Source organism: Sinohyriopsis cumingii, chromosome 9 (genome assembly GCF_028554795.1).
Source record: "Sinohyriopsis cumingii isolate HCF-2022 chromosome 9, ASM2855479v2, whole genome shotgun sequence".
NCBI classification, from domain to species: domain Eukaryota; kingdom Metazoa; phylum Mollusca; class Bivalvia; order Unionida; family Unionidae; genus Sinohyriopsis; species Sinohyriopsis cumingii.
Genome location: NC_142969.1, coordinates 95206064 through 95233771, shown reverse-complemented (window position 1 = coordinate 95233771; position 27708 = coordinate 95206064). Strand labels below are relative to the sequence as shown.

Sequence of the window (27708 nt, the reverse complement as noted above, 5' to 3'; positions counted from 1 at the left end):
CCATGAACCATCAAGAATATCTTGTACTAGATGCCATCACTATTGGCCAACATCATCAAGACTTTGCCTAAAGTTATCATCAAGCAGCAGGGAGGGTGTACAGACCAGGTGGCTCAGATAAATTTAACCCTCCTACCAAACATTTCTCCGTAGAAGCCTCAGATTTCAAAAATAACGCCTCCTACGCAAATTAATCCGCAAAATTTCAACCCAAAGTGCATTTTCAGACATAAAAAAAAACAGCAATTTTTTTTGGGGGGGTATTGTAAAATTTATTTGGCATTGCAAATTCCGACTACAATTTTATGAATAAATCTGATCAAGACCGATTCGATATCTACTACGAGGATCATGAAGATTAATCGTGACAAAACCGTGCGGAGTTGCCTGAGCGTGACTGAAGAAATTTTTAAACTTATTTATATCCATGTCGCCATTACACCAAGTTTGATGGATATTTCTCAGTGTGTGAGTATCAACGCCATTGAAAACTGATAAAATATTACAATTGTCTCTAATAACCTTCGGAATTTGCGTATATCGCTGCGTCACGTAAATCACATCGGTGTTCTTGTGTCGGCCACGCGAGAATATCCTAGCTGGGTTAGTTTGCTTATCCAGCATCACATCATCGAAAACAACAAGATTATTAGTATCGCCATCTAAACTTTCTACTGATGGAGATTCATTGATGTCCGTGATAAATTCTATTGTACCATCCTCAGTATTATCGCTAAATTCCTTTAGTACTTGATAACATCGCTGATCATCAACAGACGGCGCAACTAAATATAATTTATCCCATTTTAACCATCTCATTATCAAATTTAGCAACAATTGCGTTTTTCCAGAACCAGATGGTCCAATGATTATCATTCTTATCGAATTTGGTAATGCATCGATGTGTTTCACTTGCTCGCGTTTTTTTGTGGCTGAAAAATCAATTACATTCATGTTATTAGAATATTATGGATTCATATTGTGTTAAGTGTCGCACTCGAACTGCTACGCTAAATCCAATCGAAGTCGTTACGCGCAACAACAGGAATGCAATCAAAGGTGAATGTGCGGTTTGCAAGACAATTAAGTTTAGATTTGTAAAAAAAAAAGTAGAACCGGAGGAGACATCGCAACCTCCTTAATAAATCTACCTGGAACTCCCTGGGCGAAATATCCCGGAGAGAAACATTTACCAGGATATAATTACTGCGGACCTGGTACAAGGCTAGATATAAGACTTAATAATAATAATCAACCAAATCCTGGTGAAGAACCAGTAAATGCTATCGATAACGCATGCTACTATCACGATCTTGCATATCGCAGCGGAGATTTACAACAAAGACATCTCGCTGATATTAAATTAATTCACGCAATAGATGCTATTCCTGATAAAAATTTCAAAGAGAAATTGGCAACTTGGTTGATAAAAGGAGCAATGAAAGGTAAATTAGTACTAGGTGCTGGTAATTTATAATGGAGCAAATATATTATTCTCCGCGAGGATTTTGGCGAGGAAAATCAGCAATAGCCAAACTTGCTAAGGCAGCAAAAGTAAAGCAATCTGTCGCTGAATCGTGGTTATCGAGGCAAGCAGTCTGGCAAATTTATCTTCCTCCGCCTAAGAAAATATCATATGCGAGTTTCTCTGTCAGTGTCCCTAATGAAGTCCATCAGGCTGATCTTATGTTTCTTCCTTACGATACCGTTGACGGAGTTACATACAAATATGTTCTGACGGTTGTTGATATTGCAAGTAGGTACAAGGAAGCGGAACCGTTATCGAATAAAACAGCAACAGATATTGCTAAGGCGTTTAGCGAAATTTATTCACGATCTCCATTAACATGGCCGAAGCTTCTCCAGGTTGATCCAGGTCGAGAATTCCTCGGTGCGGTTACTTCACTGATGAAAAAGAATAATGTTAAAATCCGTCGCGGTATTGTAGGTGTTCATCACAATCAAGCTATCGTTGAGAGATTCAATAAAACTCTTGCAGAACGATTATTCGGATATCAGTACGCGAGAGAATTTATTCAAGATAAACGATCTCGCGATTGGGTAACAAGATTACCTCACGTGATTAATGCGCTAAATAACGAAGTAACACGAACAATATCAATGAAACCCGCAATTGCAATTACAAAACCAAATATACCACTAAAGCGAGATTTTACTATTCCACCTGTGCTAGGTAGCGTCACGGTCAGATATTTATATAAGGAGGGAGAAGCCGAGGGTGGCAGAAAAAGAGCAACTGATCCAAACTGGAGTGTTACGACACATAAAATATCAGCTGTAACAAGATCATCAGGAAGGCCAGCGATTTATTTTCTAGATTCACTAGCGCCACAACGCGGATTTACCAAAGAAGAACTACAAGTAATTCCAAGAGATACTCAATTACCGCCATCTTCGTTAATGTGAAATCTAATCCTACCTAACTGAGATAATTTTCTTACTCGAGACACAGCTAGATAAACTAAATTTGACCAGGAAATTCTATCATCGACGATCCAGACCTGGCCATCTACTGTTAATCCCTGTGATGAATGTATCGTTGCTGCGTATCCGAGTTTCCATGGCGATCTTTCTGCGTTTATTGCATCATTGACAAGATTAATATCAACGAAAATAATATCGTTCAAAACTAATATTTTTTCTTCTCCGCACGGCAAAGTAACATTAATATTTTGTTTTCTAGTATCAGCGGGCCTATAGCATAATGGTACCGGCAATGTTGGAAATTTCTCACATTGAAGCTTAAATAGTATTTCCTGAATAGCATCGCGAATAATTTTTCTGCTAGCAACGATCAAATGATCAGGACGCCACAAAGTTAGAAAATTATCCATCGAAGTTTCGTCGATTATTTTTCTCATCACATCACATTGAAATTTATTAGGTTGCAATCGAATCATTTTTTTAAAATCGGTCAGTAAAATATCATTAGATCTATAATCAGCGTCAATTTCTTCATAATAATCTACAAAATTTCTAAGCCACCTGTGAGGAGATTCACCATCAATAGGATCAGGTTGGCCGTGATCTCCGCACATTATTACTGCGGTATTTTTTTCTTCTAACCAACTCAGGAATGATTTTAGTATAACTAAATTTACTGTGCAAATTTCATCAAATATTATAATCTTGTTGATATATTTATTTCCCATTCGAGCTGAATCCCACAATCCACCGCTGTATTTGAAATAACTGTGATAAGTACAAGAACTAACGCCACGTTGTTTTATTTCTCGCGCTAATCTGTGAGTTGGAGTTAACACTATCATATCAGAATTTGAAAATAAGTTTATTGCTCTTGTTGTTTTACCACTACCGCCAGGACCATTAAGATAAACAAATTTATTTCGTGAAATCGGATCAAACGCAGATGCAGCCGTTGATACTTCATCGCATTTATCTTTATGAAATTTATCGCAATCTTCTACATCCGCGTCCTCACAATAATCTAGAATATCCTCGTTTTTTATTCTCCAAGTTCCCCAGGAACCATCGGTGATTAAATTTTCCAATCTACATTGAAATTTCTTATTGATATAAAATGAATCCGTTGCAACCCTTACCGCGATATCGGCAAATTTATTTATCATTGATAGCAAATTAATACTCACATAAGCGAGCATCGATGATCTTAAATGAGTATACTGCGCGGATTCTCCATCGAGATAAGTGATCACGGTACCTAACTTCGTTCCATCAATAATAATATTTTCTCTGTTGCAAAATATTCCACGCGACACTGTATCGGTGATAATAAAATCCATCTCCGCATCATTGATAAATAACCTAGCGTGGCGATGTTTATGATCAACTGATCCTCCTTGAGTAAATTTACCAATTATTTTTCTTCCAATATCTTTCGCGTTCTCACAATCCGTGGGTAACCACACCTCGGTCTGCTTTCTATACGATATAATTGCTTCACTTACCGTCAATGATATTAACATCGACGAATCCAACATAAATCTCAACAATACCGTAGGGACCCATCTGCGTTGAGATAAATGCCGACCAAACCAAATATAACAAATTTTATGCAAATTTTCAGCAAGTTCGAATGAAGTAACATGAGCGAATCCTGTCATTATAAAATCGGGTAACGGTCCGTTAATTGCCACTCTCGTCATCTCGTTGGTAGGATGGCCAAATTTAGCAAAGTAATCTGCACAATCACCATATCCAAGGAAACTTCCAGGATAGCATGCGCTCATATCAACGGAAATCATATCCTCGAAATAATATTTGGTATTCCATAATCCTCCATGGCCGTATTCGATACAACTAAGTTGAATATCATTGAGAAATTCATTTCTTGTAGGTTTCCACGAATTTCTTTCTCTAGCAGCATGAGCAGCAACAGACGGAACAGTAAAGCAATTTGTCAGTAATCGATCTGGATTAGACGAATACTTCTCCGCGATATTTCTCATCGCTTCGTGTAATATTTCATCTCGGTAAATATCTCCGCGTGGTAAGATAAATTGATCGTATCTTTCTTCGCTAGAAAATAACCAAATCGATATTGGATCGGACTTGGCTAATAGTTTGATAAACCTAAACATTGCATCGGAACTATCTTTGGATTCCACGGGATAAAACTTAACAACACGATCTCGCGGGAATATCATTACCGACTGACTCCACGCATGTGAATTATGATCAACAATTTCGATTGGTGTTCCTCGAGAATTATACGGCGACGAATATAATATTTCACCCGATAGTGTTTTAACCGTAATAGGAAATTTAAGTTTCTTACTTAACGCAGCAACATCATCGATTGATGCACCATCAGTAACTGTCTTTGCCCATGAATTAATTTTATCCAATCTCAATTGAGTCAGACCAGATCCGCGACGGGCATTCCTCATATGTTCGATAACTCGCTCAGCTACACAATTTATCATCGGAGATTCCCTCATCGCAGGTAGATTTTTCACATCAGGATTATTATTCAGCCGATAAATTCCATAGACAACAGCACTAGAAGGATACGCCCTAGCATAATAAGGACCATCAATCCCCAGCAGCAATCCCGGTTTCGAATTTTTATCAAGAACAACATTTTTCTTACCGCCACGTACTGGATCTCGTTTATCACGAATAATCCAAATGTCATCGGGCATTTGTGCAATAAATTTTATTCCGAAAATAAATCTCTCTTCTTTGTGTGAGTTTTTTATATGTTCGATTATCTTCTTCGCTCGTTCCAAATTCATCGTAGCATCAACAAAGTTAGTTTTCCATGTCGACCAGGTATGAATCGCTCCATCATCAAAAAATTCCTTCTTCGCACTATCAACTTCAGGAATGATATATTCTGCCTCATCGAGATCAAATAAATCCATTATTATATTTTAGACAAATATCTAAATTATAATATGCAATGCAAATGGATAATAGTCGGATCAACAAAGTCATGTGACAAATCCTGCAGAGGCGAATACTGTGGTGCTCACATATACGAAATTCGACGAGGCAACAAAGGACCACAACGATGTTTAGTTTGCCAAGTTGGTATTCGAGGAAAAACAAGATTATGTTTCTCTTGTGGAGGAAAAAAATATCGTGAATTACGAAGATATTATGAAAAAAGATCCTCCTCGGTAATAAAATGCGAAGAAGATTATATTAATCGTTTCAAAGCAAATTTCGATTTAAACAAAGAGAATATCATATATGGAAATGAAATCAGCGATTCCCATGAGTGAATATAAATCGCATCCCATCATCGAAGGTTACGAAGCATCTGAGGATGGTAATGTCAGAAACATCAAAACAAAGAAACGTGTTGGTAGTATTTGTAATTCGGGATATCTCAAATTTACAGTCCATAAAAGAAATGAAAGAACAGAATGTTATTCGAATCATAGATTTATATTCGAATGCTACAAAGGACCAATAGAGAGAGGACTTGTTATCGACCACATTGACGGTAATAAACTTAACAATAAACTTTCCAATCTGCGCGCGGTAACCCAGAGTGAAAATTCAAGATTTGGTAATAACCGTGGATTTCCTAATTATTCGAAGACTGTTAAATCAGTGAATCAAGCAACAGGTGAGGAAATCGCGTTTACATCGATGTCTGCAGCAGCAAAACATTTCTTTATTGAACCACGATCAGTACAATTTGTGGCAGAAGGAAAATACAACGCAACATTTTCTTATGATGCTGATTCATGGATCAAATTCTCCTATGTACCAATAATATTTGATTCGGAGAGTGACGAAGAATAATTGAATATCTCCGCAAAACAAAAAAAAAAGATTAATTTTTTGAAAATTCTCCTGGGTTTTATTTATTTTTTTCGCCCAGAAATATTTCTGGGATACAGATTTGGAAAATCTCACTTGCGATTTAAAAATCGGGAATCAGAGATTCTCACGATTTCACCAAAAGATTGATACTCACAGTTTCTCCTCGTATATCAAGTAAATTTCCTTTCTGATCCGTTAATTTGAAATTTATTCTTGACAAAAATCGATTATGACATCGCAGGTAAAACGGATTCATTGGTTCCTTGATTATCAAATAACCGGGAGATGCGCTAGGTGAAAATGAATACAATATAAAACCCTGATGAGCTTGATTTGATTCTGACGAATCCACGTTGTAGCTACCCTCGACAACATCCGCGTGAAGATAAATCGCGATAACTTCCGTTATATTAACGATACCCGGCGATATATGTCGTCCACCTTTGTCAGGATCGTTATTGTGTTTAAGAATCAATTCTGAATGTATTTTTTTGGTCCATGCGGAATGTAATTTCGGAAATAAATCATCGATGGTATCAGTGACGGATTTTCTCATCGCATCAAAATCAGAATTGGGAAATTTGAAATTTGGCAGTGTTTCCTCGGTTAATTCAAATACTCTCATGAATTTTTGTTTCTCACCCGAGTTCTTGATCAACTCGAATTTGCTGATAGGAAGAACATATTCGGCAATTGATATATCGTCGACTATCGCCCGAATAAACATATCATGATAATATTCAATATCATTCGCAAGTTGATTTAAAATTTTCACGTGCTTTATAATTTCGCTACATGAACTAGATTTATTTAGGATGCATTCATGAAATGATCCGCGCAATAAATTTAATTGTAATTCGTGTTCTTGAATAAACTCGTCTAATGTTCTTCTTACCAAGATACCGTCTATGGGGGCTATTATCCTGTTAATGTGGGTAGCGTCGAAGATTTTCACATCTGGGGGGATTTTAGGAAGAGGCAGCCATGAGAGAATTCTTTCGTTAATAAAAGTGAAAGCGAACATTACCAGGTTAAATTTGTGGTTATTCATGAGATTGATGGCGTTGTGGATCAGAGGTTTGTGTTTGATATCTCCATACCATCCTTCGTCGGTTGTAAAATCTTCTTTTTTTGGTTCCGGTATTTCTGGAAGGGTTTCATCATACCAACCTGGAATAAGAACATCCGATTTCTTTGGTTTTATCAGAGGTGCGACCTCGGGCCAACCTAATATATTCCTGATCGATGATTGGTAAATATCTACCACGTACGGTGATTTCACTTCTATCATTGACGATAGTGTTGGATCATGTGAAGATATCTTTATTCCCGGAGTAGCATCGCCGGTTAAATTTGATATTCTAGTGGTAAACTCATTATTCAGCTGATCAATTTCGTAACTACCCGTTGGTATACCAACGACGATCCAATCCGGCGTTCCATCGGGTTTATTCTTATTTGCAAAAACAAGTGAATTATTTGGCATCAAATTACCAAATGATTTCGATCTAACATTAGGCCAGCTGTTGTAGACGCGCAATTGTGTTAATGCAATTTCGTTAACGCTAATTGGTGTTGAGAAATTAATACTAAACTCGGGTTTCGTTGAACTTAGCGATATTAACGTTGTTGTCGGCGGTGTCGTGTTTGTCACGATCTGGGCTAACTCGGACATTATTAATATTCATTTGTTCAATCTCCGAGTAAATACTGATCATTGCAGAAAATTCTAGATCGGATATAATACCATCGTTGAGACTTTCAGAAAGTAACAATGATAACTTCGAGTACGCGTCACTAACTTTAGTTAGTTTACTTTTGTACGAAGATAATTTTTCACTTGTGCAAGAGGATATCTTTTTCGCGATGATATTAAGAACACCGGCAATTGCTGTTGTTGACGAGATTATTATTGTTGCTACGATTGGCGCTATCATTGTTACCGCGGATAGAATTATTCCTGCACCAGCTACCACGGCCGATACCGCGTAAACTGCAACATCAATGATAACCAGTTTGCGCTGGTATTTATTTATTTTTGTTTGGTAATCGTCAAGTTGTTTTCGCAGTGAATCCTGCCATGATCGCGCAAGATTGTATCGGTAATCAGATGCTGTCATTTATTAGTTATTTATTTAATTAATTGAGACAATTCCAGATAAATATTCGAAAATTACTTGATAATCAGCAAACATAATATCTCTAACTTGCGGTTCTAGCTTAAAGATTTTTATTTGATTTTCAAATATAGTAGTAATAAAAAAACCAGGACTATATTCATTAAAATCCTCATAATCATCGTCAATTATTACATTGAATTTTTGCGATATGATAATATATCCTCGATATACGCCAGTAATTGGCGCGGTGAATTTAAATGTGTTATTCTCAGGTGTCCATTGATCATAATATATTTTTACCACAAATGGTACATGACATTGTAGATTTTTTGTTTCTACCCCATCCGGTATCGAAATTCGCGATAATTTTCCAAGGTTCATTGACGATATTTTTGTGTTGATATTGTTAATTTTTGTGGTTATTTCGATAATTTCCTTACCTAATTGCTTTACGTCAGTGGCGTGACCAGTTTTATCGGCGGATTGATCAATCTTTGCTATTGCAGCAAGAAGTTTCGTGTTTAAATCTCGAATTTCTCCATCGTACGTTGATATATCTAACTTTTGACGCGCTAATTCACGTACCACGTTAATTTCATCGTTGATGGATTTTATTTGTACTTGCATTGCGTTAATCCCCCTGGTAAATTCAGGAACAACAACATTACCGAGTTTAATAATTTCCTCGTTGATTTTTTTGTTGAGATCTTCGATCGATGGTTTCTGACCCATCGAGATATTTACTTCGTTAATTTCGGCAAGAATATTAGTAATTTCCTCGTTGATTTTTTTTATTTTTTTGTTGAGATCGTCGATTGATGTTTTATCGATTTTCTGACTCATCGAGATATTTACTTCGTTAATTTCGGCAAGAATATTAGTAATTTCCTCGTTGATTTTTTTTATTTTCTCGCTGAGATCGTCATCGGCTTTCTTATTTGCTAGTTCGTTTGCGGCGGAGGAAGTATCACTGGATGTTTTTATATTCTCGTCAAATTTTTTGCTAAATTTATCTAAAGCATCGTCAAGTTTTTTAAGGTCGTTATTTAGCCTATTAAGTCTTTTTGTCATTCTATCCTGAAGATCGTCGTGTAATGCTTTATCGGCCTTCAGGGGTAACTTTGCTATAATATCGGCGATATCAGCAATAGATTTTAATACCATCTCCGATTGGCGAGTAAATTGACTAATGTGATCGCGGTATTCGTCTCGCTTGATTATGTCAGTTATTTTGACGTTGCTAGTTTGTAATCGCCCTTCTGTATTTTGAAATACAGCAACTTCACCAGGATCAACTTCTGACAACGATAAAAGATTGTTAATATCGCTCTTGGTTGCGAATTTTGATGTATCGATGTCGACTGCATCTTTTTTTTCTTTCCTAAAGAGAGACCTACCGTAAATGTCAACCATGATATTTATCTACGGTATATTCAAATAAAATTTTGCGAAAAGGACGAGATGATTTTGAAATTGCATCAAGGACATTAATTGACTCCCGGCCGCATATTGGTGGATCTACTAGTGTTTGTGTTGGAAGTGTTGAATACCAAACTGGAAGTTTTAATTTTGACACATATTTGATAAATTCATTCGGCGGTGCTAATCCGTATGAATCGAAATAGATGATTTCGCGAGGATTAATCGCATACGCAACCCAGTGAGTGCCAGGGCCGGAATTTTTATCGAGATTTATTATTCCTGTCTCGGTTGAATTTGGTTTGTCCGGTAGTTGATCTCGCATAAATACGCCTCTAAAAAATTTTATTTTCTTTTTTTTTGCTTCACTGATTAAATCTAAATTTGAGGTTGGTAAGCTCGACTTAACCCGGATCCGTACGGGGGTCGTCTTAGGTAAAGGCCGGATCCTTGTCGTTGTTGCTGCGTCATCATTTTTGCGAGAAGAAGGGGTAAGAGAAGTCCGCCCTTTTTTTTACGATATCCCTTTCCCATAATTTTTCCAACAACTTTTCCTGCTATTGCAGAACCCGCCCCACCAAGTGCACCTAATCCTATTGTTTTTGCAATCAGGGGAGCCGCTGCAGCTATTAATCCTGGAATAGCGGCGAATAAGGGAAAAATACCACCTATTTTGATCATATCTCTGATCGCCCCTATTGAGATATTCAGACGAATACCAGTATTTGCCGATCTGGCTTTGGTGAAATGTCCGTGTTGATTTTTAGTTAACGATAGTTTGTTAGGTCCACCGTGAAGTTGATTACTTTTCAAAGTTAAACTTAAACTTCGTCGCGCTGCTGTTGCTGATTGAAGTTTTTTTACCTGACCGGGGGTCAGAGTAACACTGACGTGATCGTATGGCATATTAATAATCACTTTATCTAAATTTAGAATTTGTTACATGTTTTCTACGGGCGCGTCAATAACTCTCATTCTACCACTGATACCCTCCAGGATCATTGTTCTATCACTGAGAATTACTGCGAATACCTTATATAAATTATTTCCTGTTCGAATTCTAGCTTTGAAATGAATATCGACGACAGATTGCTTTATCAAATCGAGATGTTCCAAGGAAAAGTAATAAATAGGATAAAGTTTATTAAAATCTAGTTGTGATATTTGCAATCCAGTATCGATATTTTGATCGCGACCCATGAAACTTAACAATCGATGATATGCGCGAGCTGTCGAATAATTTTCAAAATTGATGGATATTTCCTCGGATGGCTCCTGTTGGCCATTTACTCTCAGTGACACGTTTGTTGCGCTGATATTATCGAATATCATGTGGCTATATAATTGATGATATCTTCGTGTATGCAAAAAAGCGACAAAGATATGACGTGGCGCAGAGGTACCTTGCTGCGATGCAATGCGCCAAGTAAAATCACCATCAATATCAGTAGTTGTGGAATCTGTTGTTGTTGTTAGCCATGACATGATAGATTTACCACCTTGATTCATAAATGATAATAATTTTTCTTCCACGATTAATGATGGAGTCATCGCTGGCATCCACAAGGTAAATTTTAGTAATCTTACCCTACCTCCATGATTCGTGTGATCATTTGCACCTACCACGTTCGTTTGGTAATTGATATCACCTTCTCGCCAAATAGCATCATTACTATCTGCTTTTCTAATAAATGTTACGGTATGCTTTGCTCCGTAAATAACTTTTCTAAAATGCCTGCAAAATCCAAATATATGAGATAACGGAATAGCACAAGAGAATTTTCTACGTAGATCCCACAACATGGATTTTCTCGTGGCAAATCCAAGATTATAATCAGGATTAGTGCCAACAGGAAGATCCTGAATAACTACGAGACCTGGATTGGGAGCGGTGCGATCGTTGGGTTGTCTAATATCAAGCGGTCTATTATCAGGACGATCAGAATTATCTTTGGCAAACATCATACCCGGACCAGCTGATCTGGTAAAATCATCCGAGTATCTCGCTAGACCTATTATCGTTGTTGCTAAGTCAACATCATTGGTAATTGACTCAATTTCTTTTCCATCAATCATGTAAGTGGCGCTCTTGAATAATGCCATAATACCGTTATTAACAAATCCGACTCTAAAATCTGCTCCATAGAGAGTAACGCCGTCATCTCTAGTAATTTCACCGGTAACTTCGATATATGCCTCAGATGGAAGAAAATATCTTGTTGTATCGTGAACTTGAATTTCCAGGCGATTATCAGTATTTGGTGTAACTGTGTCGTACGAGAAATACTGGAAATCTCGCATTGATGTGTCTCTATTTACTGGCTCGTCCATGTCAAATACTTCATTTGACACTTGTGAGAACATTTATTATTAATAATATCGTCTAAAACGAAGACCATCGCCTGAAACAAAACTTGTATTTGCTAGATTTGTCCTAGCAACATCCTGCGCTAGATTTGTCTTAGCAACTTCCTGTGCTAGATTTGTTATAGCAGCTTCCTGTGCTAGATCATTTATTTTTTTATTTGCCGCATCATTTATGGCCTTACTGACTTCAGGTGGCATTTCGCTGGTAATGGGTAATTTGACGGGTTGCTTTTTACGTACTAAATTTAATATTTTATCTTTGATAGCGTTGAAGCCTTTACTGGCCAAATTACCGATACCAGAAATGGCAGTCTCGCCGATCTTTCCTATCGCTTTCAATCCTAGTTGTTTTACCATTGGTCCAATTTTAGGTATTACTCGCGTGACAAGACTTCCAACGATATCGCCGAATCCATTACCGTGAATATATTTGTATACTGGCAATCTAGAGTTTACTACGCGAACCAGTGTTGGTCTGCGTTGATGTTTATGAATAATCATATTATTTCAATTATGTTGTTTTAATCGATGAGTTCATCGACAAACTCTTTATAAATATGAGAATCGATGATACCACCACGGAATAATCGCTGACAAATATCTGATGCTTCGTTGACTATCTCACGGGAATTATTTCCGGCTCGCTTTCCTCCGATTAATACTTCGAGGCGAGATACATCATTGACAACACTGTCAGGGCAAACTGAATATCCACTTCCTTTTCTTTCCTTTTTTGTTTCTGGAGATTCCAATGGCGTTACGTGAAATACTTCATCTGACGGCGTTGAAGATAACCCTGACGACGATGACCTCGGTGGCAAATCCCCTGCAGGACTATCTTGTTTAGGATATTTTTCCCTTATAGTAAGAAGATTACTAATATAAGCCTTTTCAGGAGTACCACTACTTTCAGGTGGCGAACTTTTAGGTGGCAAAATTTCCTTACCTGTAGGTAATGAAAGGAGAGTGGGACGAGGAGGAAGAGGTTGTAATAAAGTAGAAATTTCTTCAGGTGATGGTTCGAGTTTGGGGTATATTAATTTAGAAATAAGTTCCTCTGTTGGATTATAATATTTTTTAGGACTATCTTTTTTAGGTGTTGCTGAAATTGATGTTCTTGTTTTTCCTTGTGATAACTTTACTCTCTGTTTATGAACATCTTCTGTAAATTTCTCAAAATCTTCATCGGAATATCTTACTGGTTTTCCTAAACTACCAAAATACATCATCGCATACCAATCAATTGTGTTAACTTTATCAGCATCAAATTCTTTTCGCAAAAATAATCTTTTATTTTCCGTAGAATCATCCGCAGCCATTTGAACTACTGAATCATAGTTGCGAGTTAAATGCAACATGTTTGTATTCAAATAATTATCCGCTGTTACACTAGGATCAATTTTAAACACACTACTAACCGGTGATGATTTATATTTAGGTACAATTATCGGTTCATCACTCTGATCTTTTTTCCTTCTTGATTTTCTTTCCTTTTTCTGAGGTGGAGTTTTTTCTTTTGGTCTAGCTCCTAATTCCTCTGGTTGAAATATTGGATCCTGTGGTTGAATATCTTCCTGTGGTGCTGCTTTTCTTCCTCGTGTTTTAGTTTTTTCTTTTCTTTCTTGTTGTTTTCTTTCTTTCTCTTGCTGTTTTCTTTCTTCTTTTTCCTGTTGTTTTCTTTCTTTCTCCAGTTGTTTTCTTTCTTCCGCCTCTTGCTTATTATATCTTTGTGTATCTCTTGCTGTTTCTAAAAATCTTCTGTAACGCGGATCCGCTGTCTTCCTTATTGATGTTGTTTGTGTGTAAATTTTATATACCATATCATACCAACTATCGCGAGTTGCATATCTTTTTTTTCCCACTGCAGTCAAATATTCAGTTCGACCACTAAAATATTCCTCCGCAAATTGGCCAACCTCATCTATATTATACAATGTCGAGAGGGGCCGCGATATTATTTCCCATCCCTCATCGGTGAAATTTTCTCTTAAATTATCGATATTAAACTTCCCTTTTATCATTAAAGGTTTTCCTTTTCCAGGTTTTCCACCTCCAGGTTTTCCTCCATCAGCAATTGCAAGTTGTTGCGCCGCTGCTGCTATTGCTAATCGCTCGGGTAATGTTCGTGATTGATCCTCAATACCTTTCAACATAGGAAAGATTCCACGTTTTCTAGCATCTGGATCTTTTTCGTCGCCATATACAACCTGCTCAATTGTTCCGGTCACTGGCTTCAACCATTTTGCCGAAGTTTCTGAAATTCCATGTTGCATATCTTCGTAATCACGAACATTTCTCTTAAATAATTGTTTTGTCGGAATGAACTTCTTTAATGTCGCTAATTGCTCTCGTGCTAATCTGGCCGAATGAGGTTCTCCAACTGTGCTAACTTTTCGACTCATCTTATTTTCAACAATATTGTTTTATTGTGAAATAAAATTAGTATCCGCAGTCGGAATTTGCACCATAATTCAATTATGGCAAACAAATTTTACAATACCCCCCCAAAAAAATTGCTGTTTTTTTTTATGTCTGAAAATGCACTTTGGGTTGAAATTTTGCGGATTAATTTGCGTAGGAGGCGTTATTTTTGAAATCTGAGGCTTCTACGGAGAAATGTTTGGTAGGAGGGTTAAATTTATCTGAGCCACCTGGTCTGTACACCCTCCCTGCTGCTATCATCACAATTTACCAACATATGGACTATCAAGGATATGATGTACAAGTTATCATCACCATGTACAGATATCAGACTGACTATCAAGGATATGATGTACAAGTTATCATCACCATGTACAGATATCAGACTGTCAAGGATATGATGTACAAGTTGTCATCACCATGTACAAATATCAGACTATCAAGGATATGATGTACAAGTTGTCATCACCATGTACAAATATCAGACTGACTATCAAGGATATGATGTACAAGTTATCATCACCATGTACAGATATCAGACTATCAAGGATATGATGTACAAGTTGTCATCACCATGTACAAATATCAGACTATCAAGGATATGATGTACAAGTTATCATCACCATGTACAAATATCAGACTGACTACCAAGGATATGATGTACACGTTATCATCACCATGTACAAATATCAGACTGACTACCAAGGATATGATGTACACGTTAACATCACCATGTACAAATATCAGACTGACTATCAAGGAAATGATGTACAAGTTGCCATCACCATTTTCCAACATCTCAACCATAAAGGGTATGTTGTACAAGTTGCCATCTTGATTTACCAGAATTTGAACAATGAGTGGTATGTAGTACAAGTTGCCATCTTGATTTACCAGGATTTGCACAATGAGTGGTATTTAGTACAAGTTGCCATCTTGATTTACCAGGATTTGAACAATGACTGGTATGTAGTACAAGTTGGTAAAATTGTTGTCATCAACATGAGATAAAGTTAAGACTGAAAAATTTGACTTATTTACAAATGTATTAATTTCACTTTTTTCTTTCTTCAGAATGTGACCTTCTACTCTTTCCGGGGTCGCTTTTCGGAGTCCTCTGTGCTAGTTACAATACACAAGGGTGGAATAGCACCACGAGGCAAACAGACATGGCAAAAAGAACTTCTCAGTATCCCTACAGTGCCACCATCTCATCTCAAGGGATGCAAGATCATAGATATTCAATATAATCTTGAGGTAACAAGAAATTTCACATATATTCACACTTTGATGTATCATTCACACATTGTATCAAAGATGGCAGTCCTGACATTGTTACACAATTTGCCATTAATTCCACCAACTTGATTAATTTCTTACCAGTTGAAAGTTTTATTCTAATTTGGTAATCTACTGGCTGACCTCTGCAAAATCATTTGGCCTCATTAGGTGTCATCAGTGTCATATAGTAGGAATAAATAAATTGTATCATCAGTGTCATATAGATGGGATACATAAATTGTATCATCAGTGTCATATAGATGGGATACATAAATTTTATCATCAGTGTCATAGGGGTGGGATAAATAAATTGTATTATCAGTGTCATATAGATGGGATACATAAATTGTATCATCAGTGTCATATAGATGGGATACATAAATTTTATCATCTGTGTCATATAGATGGGATAAATAAATTGTATTATCAGTGTCATATAGATGGGATACATAAATTGTATCATAGTGTCATATAGATGGGATACATAAATTTTATCATCTGTGTCATATAGATGGGATAAATAAATTTTATTATCAGTGTCATATAGATGGAATAAATACAGTGTGTCATCAGTGTCATATAGATGGGAAAAATAAATTGTATCATCAGTGTCATATTATTGGGGAAGAGATGTATCATGTCATACAGATTGAATTAATAAATTGTATCACAATGTCATTGATGGGGAAAAAATAACTTGTATCATGTCATAGAGTGACTAAATAAATTGTATCATCAGTGTCATATAGTTGAAATAAAATGTATCATCAGTGTCATATAGTTGAAATAAATTATATCATCAGTGTCATATAGATAGAATAAATAAATTGTATCATTAGGTCATATTGTTGAAATAAATTGTATCATGTCATATAGATGGAATGAATAAATTGTATCATTTGAAATGTATTACCAGTGTCATATTGTTGAAATAAATTTGTCTTTGTAGAATATTGAAATAAATTTATCTTTGTAGAATTCAGGAGTACAGCAACACATGAGAAATAATCACATAATAATAATGATCACCATGAATCTACTAGATCTCAGTTGTTGTAACATGTTCACATACAGACTTCATGAAAGTGAATTTGTGTATGTGTGTGTGATTTGTAATTTTAACATAGCTTGAACAGTTTTTCAGAATGACCAGTCCTGACACTAACCTTTTAATGGTTGTCCCCAAGTGAGGCAGCTGTTAGTATCATTTTTATAAGTCTTTGGTTCAGCTCAGCTTAGGTTTGAACCTGTGACCTCACAAATCCGAGGTGGATGTGTGAACCACTTAGGCTACTGGAGTGGTCAAAAAAGTGAATTTGGCTAAACTTGTGTAACATTTTCTCTATGCAAAATCTTCAAGACATTTTGTTTATATTTTCATAAAACTTTTTTTCTCAGCTTCAACACAAAACCATATGACTGGAAAATTATTAAAGCTACATTAAAAAATCTAAATCACACACACACACACACAAAAACCACAACACTTAATTGAATTTAATAACGGCTTCGTTTACCAAACTTTTAACACATACGGCCTAACACTACAGATCCTCTAGTCTGGCACTGCATGCCTTGAGCATCATCTCTCATCTATCGATAGTTGCTACTCAAATCCTTATAAATTGCTTTACAGAACTCAAGCAAATTAGACAGCAGGTGTCCTGTTATTAAGGTCTTTCAAATTAGACAGTGTTTTGTTATAGAGTTCTTTCAACTTAGACAGGAAGTGTCCTGACATAGAGGTCTTTCAAAATTAGACAGGAAGTGTCATGTCATAGAGGTCTTTCAAATTAGACATCAAATGTCCTGTCATAGAGGTCATTCAAATTAGACATCGTGTCCTGTCATAGAGGTCTTTCAAATTAGACATCAAGTGTCCTGCCATAGAGGTCTTTCAAATTAGATGCCAAGTGTTCTGTCATAGACGTCTTTCAAATTAGACATCAAGTGTCCTGTCATAGAGGTCTTTCCGATTTGTGCAGATGCTGCAGTTTTGCCATCAAACATGTCATCTATTATTGAAAATTTAGAACCTTTGAACAACTTAAAAACAGCTTTGTTGAATTTGGCAAAATTCTGTGGTGGATTACAGGGTCTACTGTTGAATATGACACAATTTTAGGGTAGATTACAGGGTCTACTGTTGAATTGGACACAATTTTAGGGTGGATTACAGGGTCTACTGTTGAATTTGACACAATTTTAGGGTGGATTACTGGGTCTACTGTTAAATTTGACAAAATTTTAGGGTGGATTACAGGGTCTGCTGTTGAATTTGACAAAATTTTAGGGTGGATTACTGGGTCTACTGTTGAATTTGACACAATTTTAGGGTGGATTACAGGGTCTACTGTTGAATTTGACAAAATTTTAGGGTGGATTACTGGGTCTACTGTTAAATTTGACAAAATTTTAGGGTGGATTACAGGGTTTACTGTTGAATTTGACAAAATTTTAGGGTGGATTACAGGGTCTACTGTTCTTACGATAGACTATTTGACTTACCGGTATGCCAGTTTGGAGAATAAATTGTAGATCTGCATGCACCTTTTGTTCTTTTGTAAGCTTTTATTTTTTTGGATATCACCATTACAGCTGATTTTAATCCGGTTGATCCATTATTCTTTATTTTTCAGTTGTGCATAAAACCCTCGGGACTTGGACGAAAAGTAAAGATTCCATTAGACATCATAATAGGAACTGTTCCCTTACAGAGCACCAACCAACAAAGGGCATCCTACCATCCTCTCCCCTCAATAGTTAGTGAAAATAGTTGTCCATTTCCTTTCTTTGAGAATGTGTCAGACCAAGTAATGTTGACAGAGTACTCCTTTCAACAGCAACTTCTACCAACAGCACCACCCTGGGAGGAAGATGATGATATTCCCTGAATGTCCTATTTACATTTACAAGTTGGTAAGTGCATTCAGCACTCCTCACTGTAACACCCCTCATTATTACACCATTCCAGTTATAAGGCATACATGGCTATGAATCCAATTTGATTAATTGACAGTTCAAATAATATGTATATACAGTGCAATGTATTTCATTATAGGTTGGCCTCAAGATGGTACACTCTGTGGCTCCCATGGTACAGTAAATGCCAACTCCCCACCCACCCCCAGGTGAAAACAACTTGTGAAAGAAATGATTTGAGCTCTTCTTTTAAAGAATATGACAAGAGTTGCAACGTCTGAGTGCATACAACAGGCACATGTTATGTATGCCATTTTACTTTAAGGTAGACTGCAAGCCTCTACCTGTAATGCAGTTTAAAAACCAAGATTACTTCCACCTTTAGATTGATTTGTTGTTTTTGTTGTGGGGTTTAACGTCATTGTTCAGCACACGATAGGCTATACATGGCGGCCAGTATTAATGGTGGAGGAAGAACCACTGACCCACGAGAAGCTACTGGCAAGCTTTCTCACATACCCACATTGGCCGAATCCTAGATTCGAACCCACCTTTAGATTAACTAAGGGACAGTAATCCAAGTTCAGATTCCACCTTGGGTGTCACAATCAGGTCATCAAACTGAATTATGCAATACTCATGGCTCCATCGAGTTTCAGTAAACATCACATTCTTGTTCATTGCCTGATCTGGTGATAGCAGACAATATTGTTATTTATTTTTATCAACTCATTCCTAATCACACTTTATTTTGAGAGATTTCACTTTTGATAGTGGTCATTAAGAACTATGAAAAATGGAATTAGTCTTAATTAAAAAGTGGGTTTAAAATTGTTTGCTTGTTAATGTGTGGAAAGAATATCAATGTTAGCAACAAATAATTGAATGAATCAACTTAATGACTGCAGTAGGGATTAAGCATGTTTACTCAGAAATGAGTGGAACAGAATGTTCACATATTGGTCCCCTCTTATATGCCCCCCTTTACCAGTGGTCGCTTCCTTTACACAGACAATATTGTTGGCACTGACAATTTTTTGTGTACAAAAGTAACCTCAAAAAATTTGAAATTTACCTCTCTGAAGCCTCCACATTTTATCTAATACGTGCTCAAAACCAATATTTAATTCATAGGGTAAGATACATAATCTAATTAACTCTAAGAGTGTGTTTCCAGATGTCAGATTTTTGTTACTGAGGTAATTGCTAGCTTAAGTAAATTATAATATGTACCACTGTGGTTAACATCATATTATCTACAAACATCAGCATTTACAGGAAATAGGTTTGACAGTGTTTTGTTAGAGTTTGGGCTTCATACAGCTGTCGAGTTCTTCTCTTTGATGATTCCAACCAGAAATTATAATTTGTTCAACATAGGCAAAATATAGCTGTTGATTCTCATACAAAGAGAAATGAATCTTGAACACACCTTGGTGCCAGACAAAGACCCAAAAATCACGTGACAGTACATGTATCACTTCATTTATCTATGAGGCATTTTGTGTACTCTATAAGTTTTGTCGCCATGATTAAATTGCAGTACTGTTAGTGATACAGAAATAATTCATTACTAAATATTTTACATGTCATCACATAAATGGAGAAAGTACTTTAGAAGAAAAAATGAAAGTTATTCGACTTATTGACACTGGGAAGAGTTCTTGCCACAAAAAAAATGTTTGTTGGAAAGACAAATAAACAACATCCTAACTGATAAAGAGAATATTCTGCAGCCGTGGGGAATATGGAGTAGCGTGCTTTCTTATTTTATACATATAAAATAATTTCCTTCTCACAAATATAGCCCCATTCTAGGCCATACCTGTTATAAGGCCACTTTCCCAGTGCGTTAGGGGTGGTCATATAAGAGGGAGAATATTGTATAATCTTCAGTAACGATGCATACATTATTGGTCAATATTTTGGGGTTCTTTTAGTCAATTGGTGAATATTTTGGGGTTCTTTTGTCCTTCAGTTGACAAATGGAGTACATAAAAATGTACATTTTAACAAAGCCACAAATTTAATTGATTTGCAGTAGTGCAAATATGTTATTTTTGTATGAAATGAAATGTAAGCAGTCAGATTTATGAAATAAAATGTAATCAATCAAATGTAAGTGATCAGTTATATCAGACTTGACTTGTACTGACTGTCAATAATTTGTAAAAACTAATGCCAGTAGATTATTATGCTAAAATCATAAAAAATCTTGTATTAAGATCATTATGAGTGTCAATGTCCAGCAAAGAAACATGTAATTACTGTATATTGTAATTACTGTATATTGTAATTACTGTATATTGATTACTGTATATTGTAATTACTGTATATTGATTACTGTATATTGTAATTACCGTATATTGTAATTACTGTATATTTTATTCCTAATCAGTCTGCAGTTGTTCCTGATACATCAGTTTAATGGAGTATTGCAAAAATCATGACAGTTTTATTCACTGACATCTATTATTTGTTTTAAATGTTTCTAACAATGTTGGGCATTATACAAAAAGATCTGTTGAAAACTAATTGGTTTTGAACACATCCTTAGCTATCCAGTACAACTGTACTGTATTTTGAACACTTCCTTAACTTTCCAATACAACTGTAATGGATTTTGAACACTTCCTTAACTATCCAATACAACAGTAATGGATTTTGAACACTTCCTTAACTATCCAATACAACTGTAATTGATTTTGAATGCTAATACAACTGTAATGGATTTTGAACACTTCCTTAGCTGTCCATTACATCTGTAATGGATTTTGAATACTTTCTTAGCTATCCATTACATGTACTGTATTTTGAACACTTCCTTAACTTTCCAATACATCTGTAATGGATTTTGAACACTTCCTTAACTATCGAACACAATACAAATGTAATGGATTTTGAACACTTCCTTAACTATCCAATACAATACAACTGTAATGGATTTTGAACACTTCCTTAACTATCCAATACAATACAACTGTAATGGATTTTGAACACTTCCTTAACTATCCAATACAATACAACTGTAATGGATTTTGAACACTTCCTTAACTATCCAATACAATACAACTCTAATGGATTTTGAACACTTCCTTAACTATCCAATACAGTACAACTGTAATGGATTTTGAACACTTCCTTAACTATCCAATACAATACAGCTGTAATGGATTTTGAACACTTCCTTAACTATCCAATACAATACAACTGTAATGGATTTTGAACACTTTCTTAACTATCCAATACAATACAACTGTAATGGATTTTGAACACTTTCTTAACCATCCAATACAATACAACTTTAATGGATTTTGAACACTTTCTTAACTATCCAATACAACTGTAATGGACTTTGAACAATTCCTTAGCTATCCAATACATCTGTAATGGATTTTGAACACTTCCTTAACTATCGAATACAATACAACTGTAATGGATTTTGAACACTTCCTTAACTATCGAATACAATACAACTGTAATGGATTTTGAACACTTCCTTAACTATCCAATTGTAATGGATTTTGAACACTTCCTTAACTATCAAATACAATACAACATTAATGGATTTTGAACACTTCCTTAACTATCGAATACAATACAACTGTAATGGATTTTGAACACTTCCTTAACTATCCAATTGTAATGGATTTTGAACACTTCCTTAACTATCAAATACAATACAACATTAATGGATTTTGAACACTTCCTTAACTATCGAATACAATACAACTGTAATGGATTTTGAACACTTCCTTAACTATCCAATACAGTACAACTGTAATGGATTTTGAACACTTCCTTAACTATCCAATACAATACAACTGTAATGGATTTTGAACACTTCCTTAACTTTCCAATACAATACAACTGTAATGGATTTTGAACACTTTCTTAACTATCCTGTACAATACAACTGTAATGGATTTTGAACACTTCCTTAACTATCCAATACCACTGTAATGGATATTAAACACTTCTTTAACTATCCAATACCACTGTAATGGATTTTTAACACATCCTTAACCATCCAATACAATACAACTTTAATGGATTTTGAACACTTAACTATCCAATACAATACAGCTGTAATGGATTTTGAACACTTCCTTAACTATCCAATACAATACAACTGTAATGGATTTTGAACACTTTCTTAACTATCCAATACCACTGTAATGGATTTTGAACACTTCCATAACTATCAAATACAATACAACTTTAATGGATTTTGAACACTTCCTGAATTTTGAACACTTCCTTAACCATCCAATACAATACAACTGTAATTGATTTTGAACACTTCCTTAACCATCCAATACAACTGTAATGGATTTTGGACACTTTCTGAACTATTAAATACAAATGTAATAGATTTTGAACACTTCCTGATGTATCCATTACAACTGTAATGGATTTTGAACACTTACTGAAGTATCCATTACAACTGTAATGGATTTTGAACATATCCTGAAGTATCCATTACAAATAGATTATGAAGACTTTCTGAAGTATATAATACATTATGGATGTTGGAAACTTCTTGAAGTTTATAATACAAAATGGATTTTGAACACTTACGAAGTATTTAATACAAAATGATTTTGAACACTAATACAAAATGGATGTTGAGTACTAATACATAATGGATTTTGAACACTAATACAAAATGGATTTTGAACACTAATACAAAATGAATGTTGAGGACTAATACAAAATGGATTTTGAAGTTTCTAATACAAAATTAATTTTGAACACTTATGAAGTATTTAATACAAAATGATTTTGAACTCTAATACAAAATGGATTTTGAGCACTAATTCAGAATGGATTTTTAGCACTAATACAAAATGGATTTTGAACACTAATACAAAATGATTTTGAACACTGAAACAAAATGGATTTTGAGCACTTCTGAATTATTTAATACAAAATCAATTTGTACACTAATACAAAATGGATTTTGAACACTAATACAAAATGTATTTTGAACACTAATACAAAAATGGTTTTGAACACTTCTGAATTATTTAATACAAAATCATTTTGTACACTAATACAAAATGGATTTTGAGCACTAATACAAACTGATTTTGAACACTAATACAAAAAGGATTTTGAACACTAATACAAAATGGATTTTAATACTCTCCGTTACGGATCACTGCCATCTCACCTCTGTCTGCGTGGGTTCGAGTCTCGGATTTGGCCAGTGTGGGTATGTGAGAAAGCTTGCCAGTAGCTTATTGTGGTCAGTGGTTCTTTCCGGGGTTTTCCCCGAGTTCTTCCTCCACCATACTGGCTGCCATGTATAGCCTATTGTGTGCTGAAAAATGGCATTAAACAACAGCAACAACAGAATGGATTTTGAACACTAATACCAAATGATTTTAATAACTAATACAAAATGGATTTTGAACACTAATACCAAATGATTTTAATAACTAATACAAAATGAATTTTGAAAAGCTCTGAAGTATTTAATACAAATTGATTTTGAACACTAATACAAAATTAATTTTGAAACCTGATGCAAAATTAATTTTGAACACTAATACAAGATTAGTTTGAACACTAATACAAAATGGATTTTGTGCACTAATGGTTATGAACACTAATTCAAAATGGATTTTAAACATTTCTGAAGTATTTTATACAAAATGATTTTGAACACTAATACAAAATGAATTTTAAACACTGATGCACTGATTTTGAACACTAAAACAAAATGGACATTGAATACAAATATAAAATGATTTTGACCACTTCTGAATTATTTAATACAAAATCATTTTGTACACTAATACACAATGAATTTTAAGCACTAATACAAAATGGATTTTGAAAACACTTTTAAAGTATTTAATACAAAATGATTTTGAGCACTAATACAACATAGATTTTGAACACTAATAGAAAATGGATTTTGAACACTAGTAAAAAGTGGAGTCTTAACTTTTGAAGTATTTATTACAAAATCATAGTGAACACCAATACAACATGAAGTTTGAACACTTTTGAAGTATTTAATAAAAATCGTTTTTTGACACTTCTGAAGCATTTAACACAAAATGGATTTTGAACACTGATGCAAAATGGATTTTGAGCAGTAATACAAAATGGATTTTGAACAATAATACGAAATGTGTTTTGAACAATTCTGAAGTATTTATTACAGGATCATAGTGAACACTAATACGTCATGAATTTTGAATACTTTTTAAGTATTTAATACAAAATGGATTTTGAACACTAATACAAAATGGATTTTGAGCACTAATACAAAATGGAGTTTGAACACTAATACAAAATGGATTTTGAACACTAATGCAACATGAATTTTGAACATTAGTATAAATTGGTTTTGAACACCTATGAAGTATTAAATACAAAATCATTTTAAACACTTAAGTATTTAGTACAAAATCATTTTGAACACTAATACAAAATGGATTTTGAACACTTCTGAACTATTTAATACAAAATCATTATGAACACTAACACAAAATGGATTTTTAACACTAACACAAAATGGATTTTTAACACTTACACAAAATGGATTTTGAGCACTAATACAAAATGGATTTTTAACACTTACACAAAATGGATTTTGAGCACTAATACAAAATGGATTTTTAACACTAACACAAAATGGATTTTTAACACTAATGCAAAATGGATTTTTAACACTTACACAAAATGGATTTTGAGCACTAATACAAAATGGATTTTTAACACTAACACAAAATGGATTTTGAGCACTAATACAAAATGGATTTTGAACACTAATACAAAACATAATTTGAACACTAATACAAAACTGATTTTGAACACTAATACAAAATGATTTTGAACACTTCCTTAAGCATCCAATACAAGTATCTGGATCCATTGCTCTTCTTCAAACATGGTTGCATCTAGGATGAATGATTTCAAAATTTGGAAATGTGCTATAAAATTGTATTCATTCAGAATTGCACCAAAAGTCAGTATTGTATAAATCCTACAAATTTTATTTGATTATGCATTAAGCTCTAGTCAGTGTCGGAACTGTCGTGTGGCAGACTAAAGAAGCGCCCCACATTGTGCTAATATTTTGATATTTTAGACGGACATTTCTAAAGAAAGGACTGAATGGTGATGATAACACCAGCTACAGCAATGAGCGTGATAAAAATGGTGTAATCGGCACCAAAACAATGCAATACTCGGTCAGTGAGAAGTGGAAAAAGACCAGACCATGGCTCAAAATAAGTGAGAGATGTTTTGTAATGAGTGTTTGAAATTTGTAAAGAAAATCTCTCACATGGAATTTTTTTCTTTCTTCAACTATCTACATTTTATCAACATGTGAAATTACCCTCACACAAAACATATAATTAATGTTGAGCAATGACTGTGCAAAATAATAATAATAATAATAATAATAATAATTATAATAATAATAATAATAATAATAATAATCATTTTGCTTGATACAGTCTTAATGTATGTGAAGTCTTTTATAATAAACAGTGATTCTGATTTGATTACCCCACACACATTTTTTCTAGTGATATTGTGGCACATGGCCTAAATATTTAGAAAATTATATGCAACTTTATTCTAACTAATCTCACAATTCCAGTTCAGAAAGGTCTTCAGCAATTGACGCCCATCCTCATTAACTTATTAATACCTCATTAACTCAATTAAGAACCCATTAACCTTATTAGAGCATGCTTTCTGCAGATAGCAAGGTAACAAATGCATTCTGCTAGAGGAACAGGTAAGGGAGGGAGTGATATCTACAAAAGAAGAGAGAGTGATAACAAGAATTAAAGGAAGGGAGTGATATCTTCAAAAATAGAGGGAGTGATAGATAGAAACAAAAGGAAGAGAGTGATAGCTATAAATGAAAGGGAAGGAGTCATGACTAGAAATGAAAGAGACAAAATGAAATCTAGAAATGGAAGGGAGAGAGTGATAACTAGAAATGAAATGGAAAGAGTTATAATTGGAAATGAAAGCTGGGGGCAACTAGAAATGAAAGAGAGGGAGTGATAACTAGAAATGAAAGGGAGGGAGTGATAGCTAGAAATGAAAGGGAGGGAGTAATAGCTAGAAAAAAAAAGGAGGGAGTGATAACAAGAAATGAAAGGGAGGGAGTGATAGCTAGAAATGAAAGGGAGGGAGTGATAGTGAGAAATGAAAGGGAGTGACATCTAGAAAAGAAAGGGAGGGGGTGTGATCTAGAAATGAAAGAGACAGCTAAAAATGAAAGGGAGGGAGGGAGATCTAGAAATGAAAGGGAGGGATTGTGATCTAGAAATGAAAGGGAGGAAGTGATAGCTAGAAATGAAAGGGAGGGAGTTATAGCTTGAAATGGAAAGGAGGGAGTGTGATCTAGAAATGAAAGGGAGGGAGTGATAACTAGAAATGAAAGGGAGGGAGTGATAGCTAGAAATGGAAAGGAGGGAGTGTGATCTAGAAATGAAAGGGAGTGAGTGATAACTAGAAATGAAAGGGAGGGAGTGATAGCTAGAAATGGAAAGGAGGGAATGTGCTCTAGAAATGAAAGGGAGGGAGTGATAACTAGAAATGAAAGGGAGGCAGTGATAGCTAGAAATGGAAAGGAGGGAGTGTGATCTAGAAATGAAAGGGAGGGAGTGATAGTGAGAAATGAAAGGGAGGGAGTGATAGCTAGAAATGAAAGGGAGAGATTGATGGCTAAAAATGAAATGGAGGGAGTGATAGCTAGAAATGAAAGGGAGGTAGTGTGATCTAGAAATGAAAAGGAGAGAGTGAAGCTGGGAAGGGAAATATAAATATGAGATTTGCTTGCTTTATCATTCACACATAAAACTTGCACTAAACAAAGCTGAGCAGATTGATTTTGAAAAGATGGATATTGGTA

General features: G+C 35.0%; 1 protein-coding gene across 3 annotated transcripts in view; it reads left to right on the top strand.

Annotated features, from left to right (window-relative positions):
• The window catches only part of LOC149792281 (arrestin domain-containing protein 17-like), a 200646-nt gene that overhangs the window by 120707 nt on the left and 52231 nt on the right, over positions 1 to 27708 (top strand). For all 3 annotated transcript variants that reach the window (XM_089970835.1, XM_089970832.1, XM_089970834.1), the window contains exons 6-7: positions 15684 to 15866; positions 18530 to 18809. In XM_089970835.1, the coding sequence (XP_089826961.1) occupies positions 15684 to 15866; positions 18530 to 18784 (438 nt within the window). In that variant the 3' untranslated portion in view covers positions 18785 to 18809. The remainder of the gene's footprint in view (positions 1 to 15683; positions 15867 to 18529; positions 18810 to 27708) is intronic.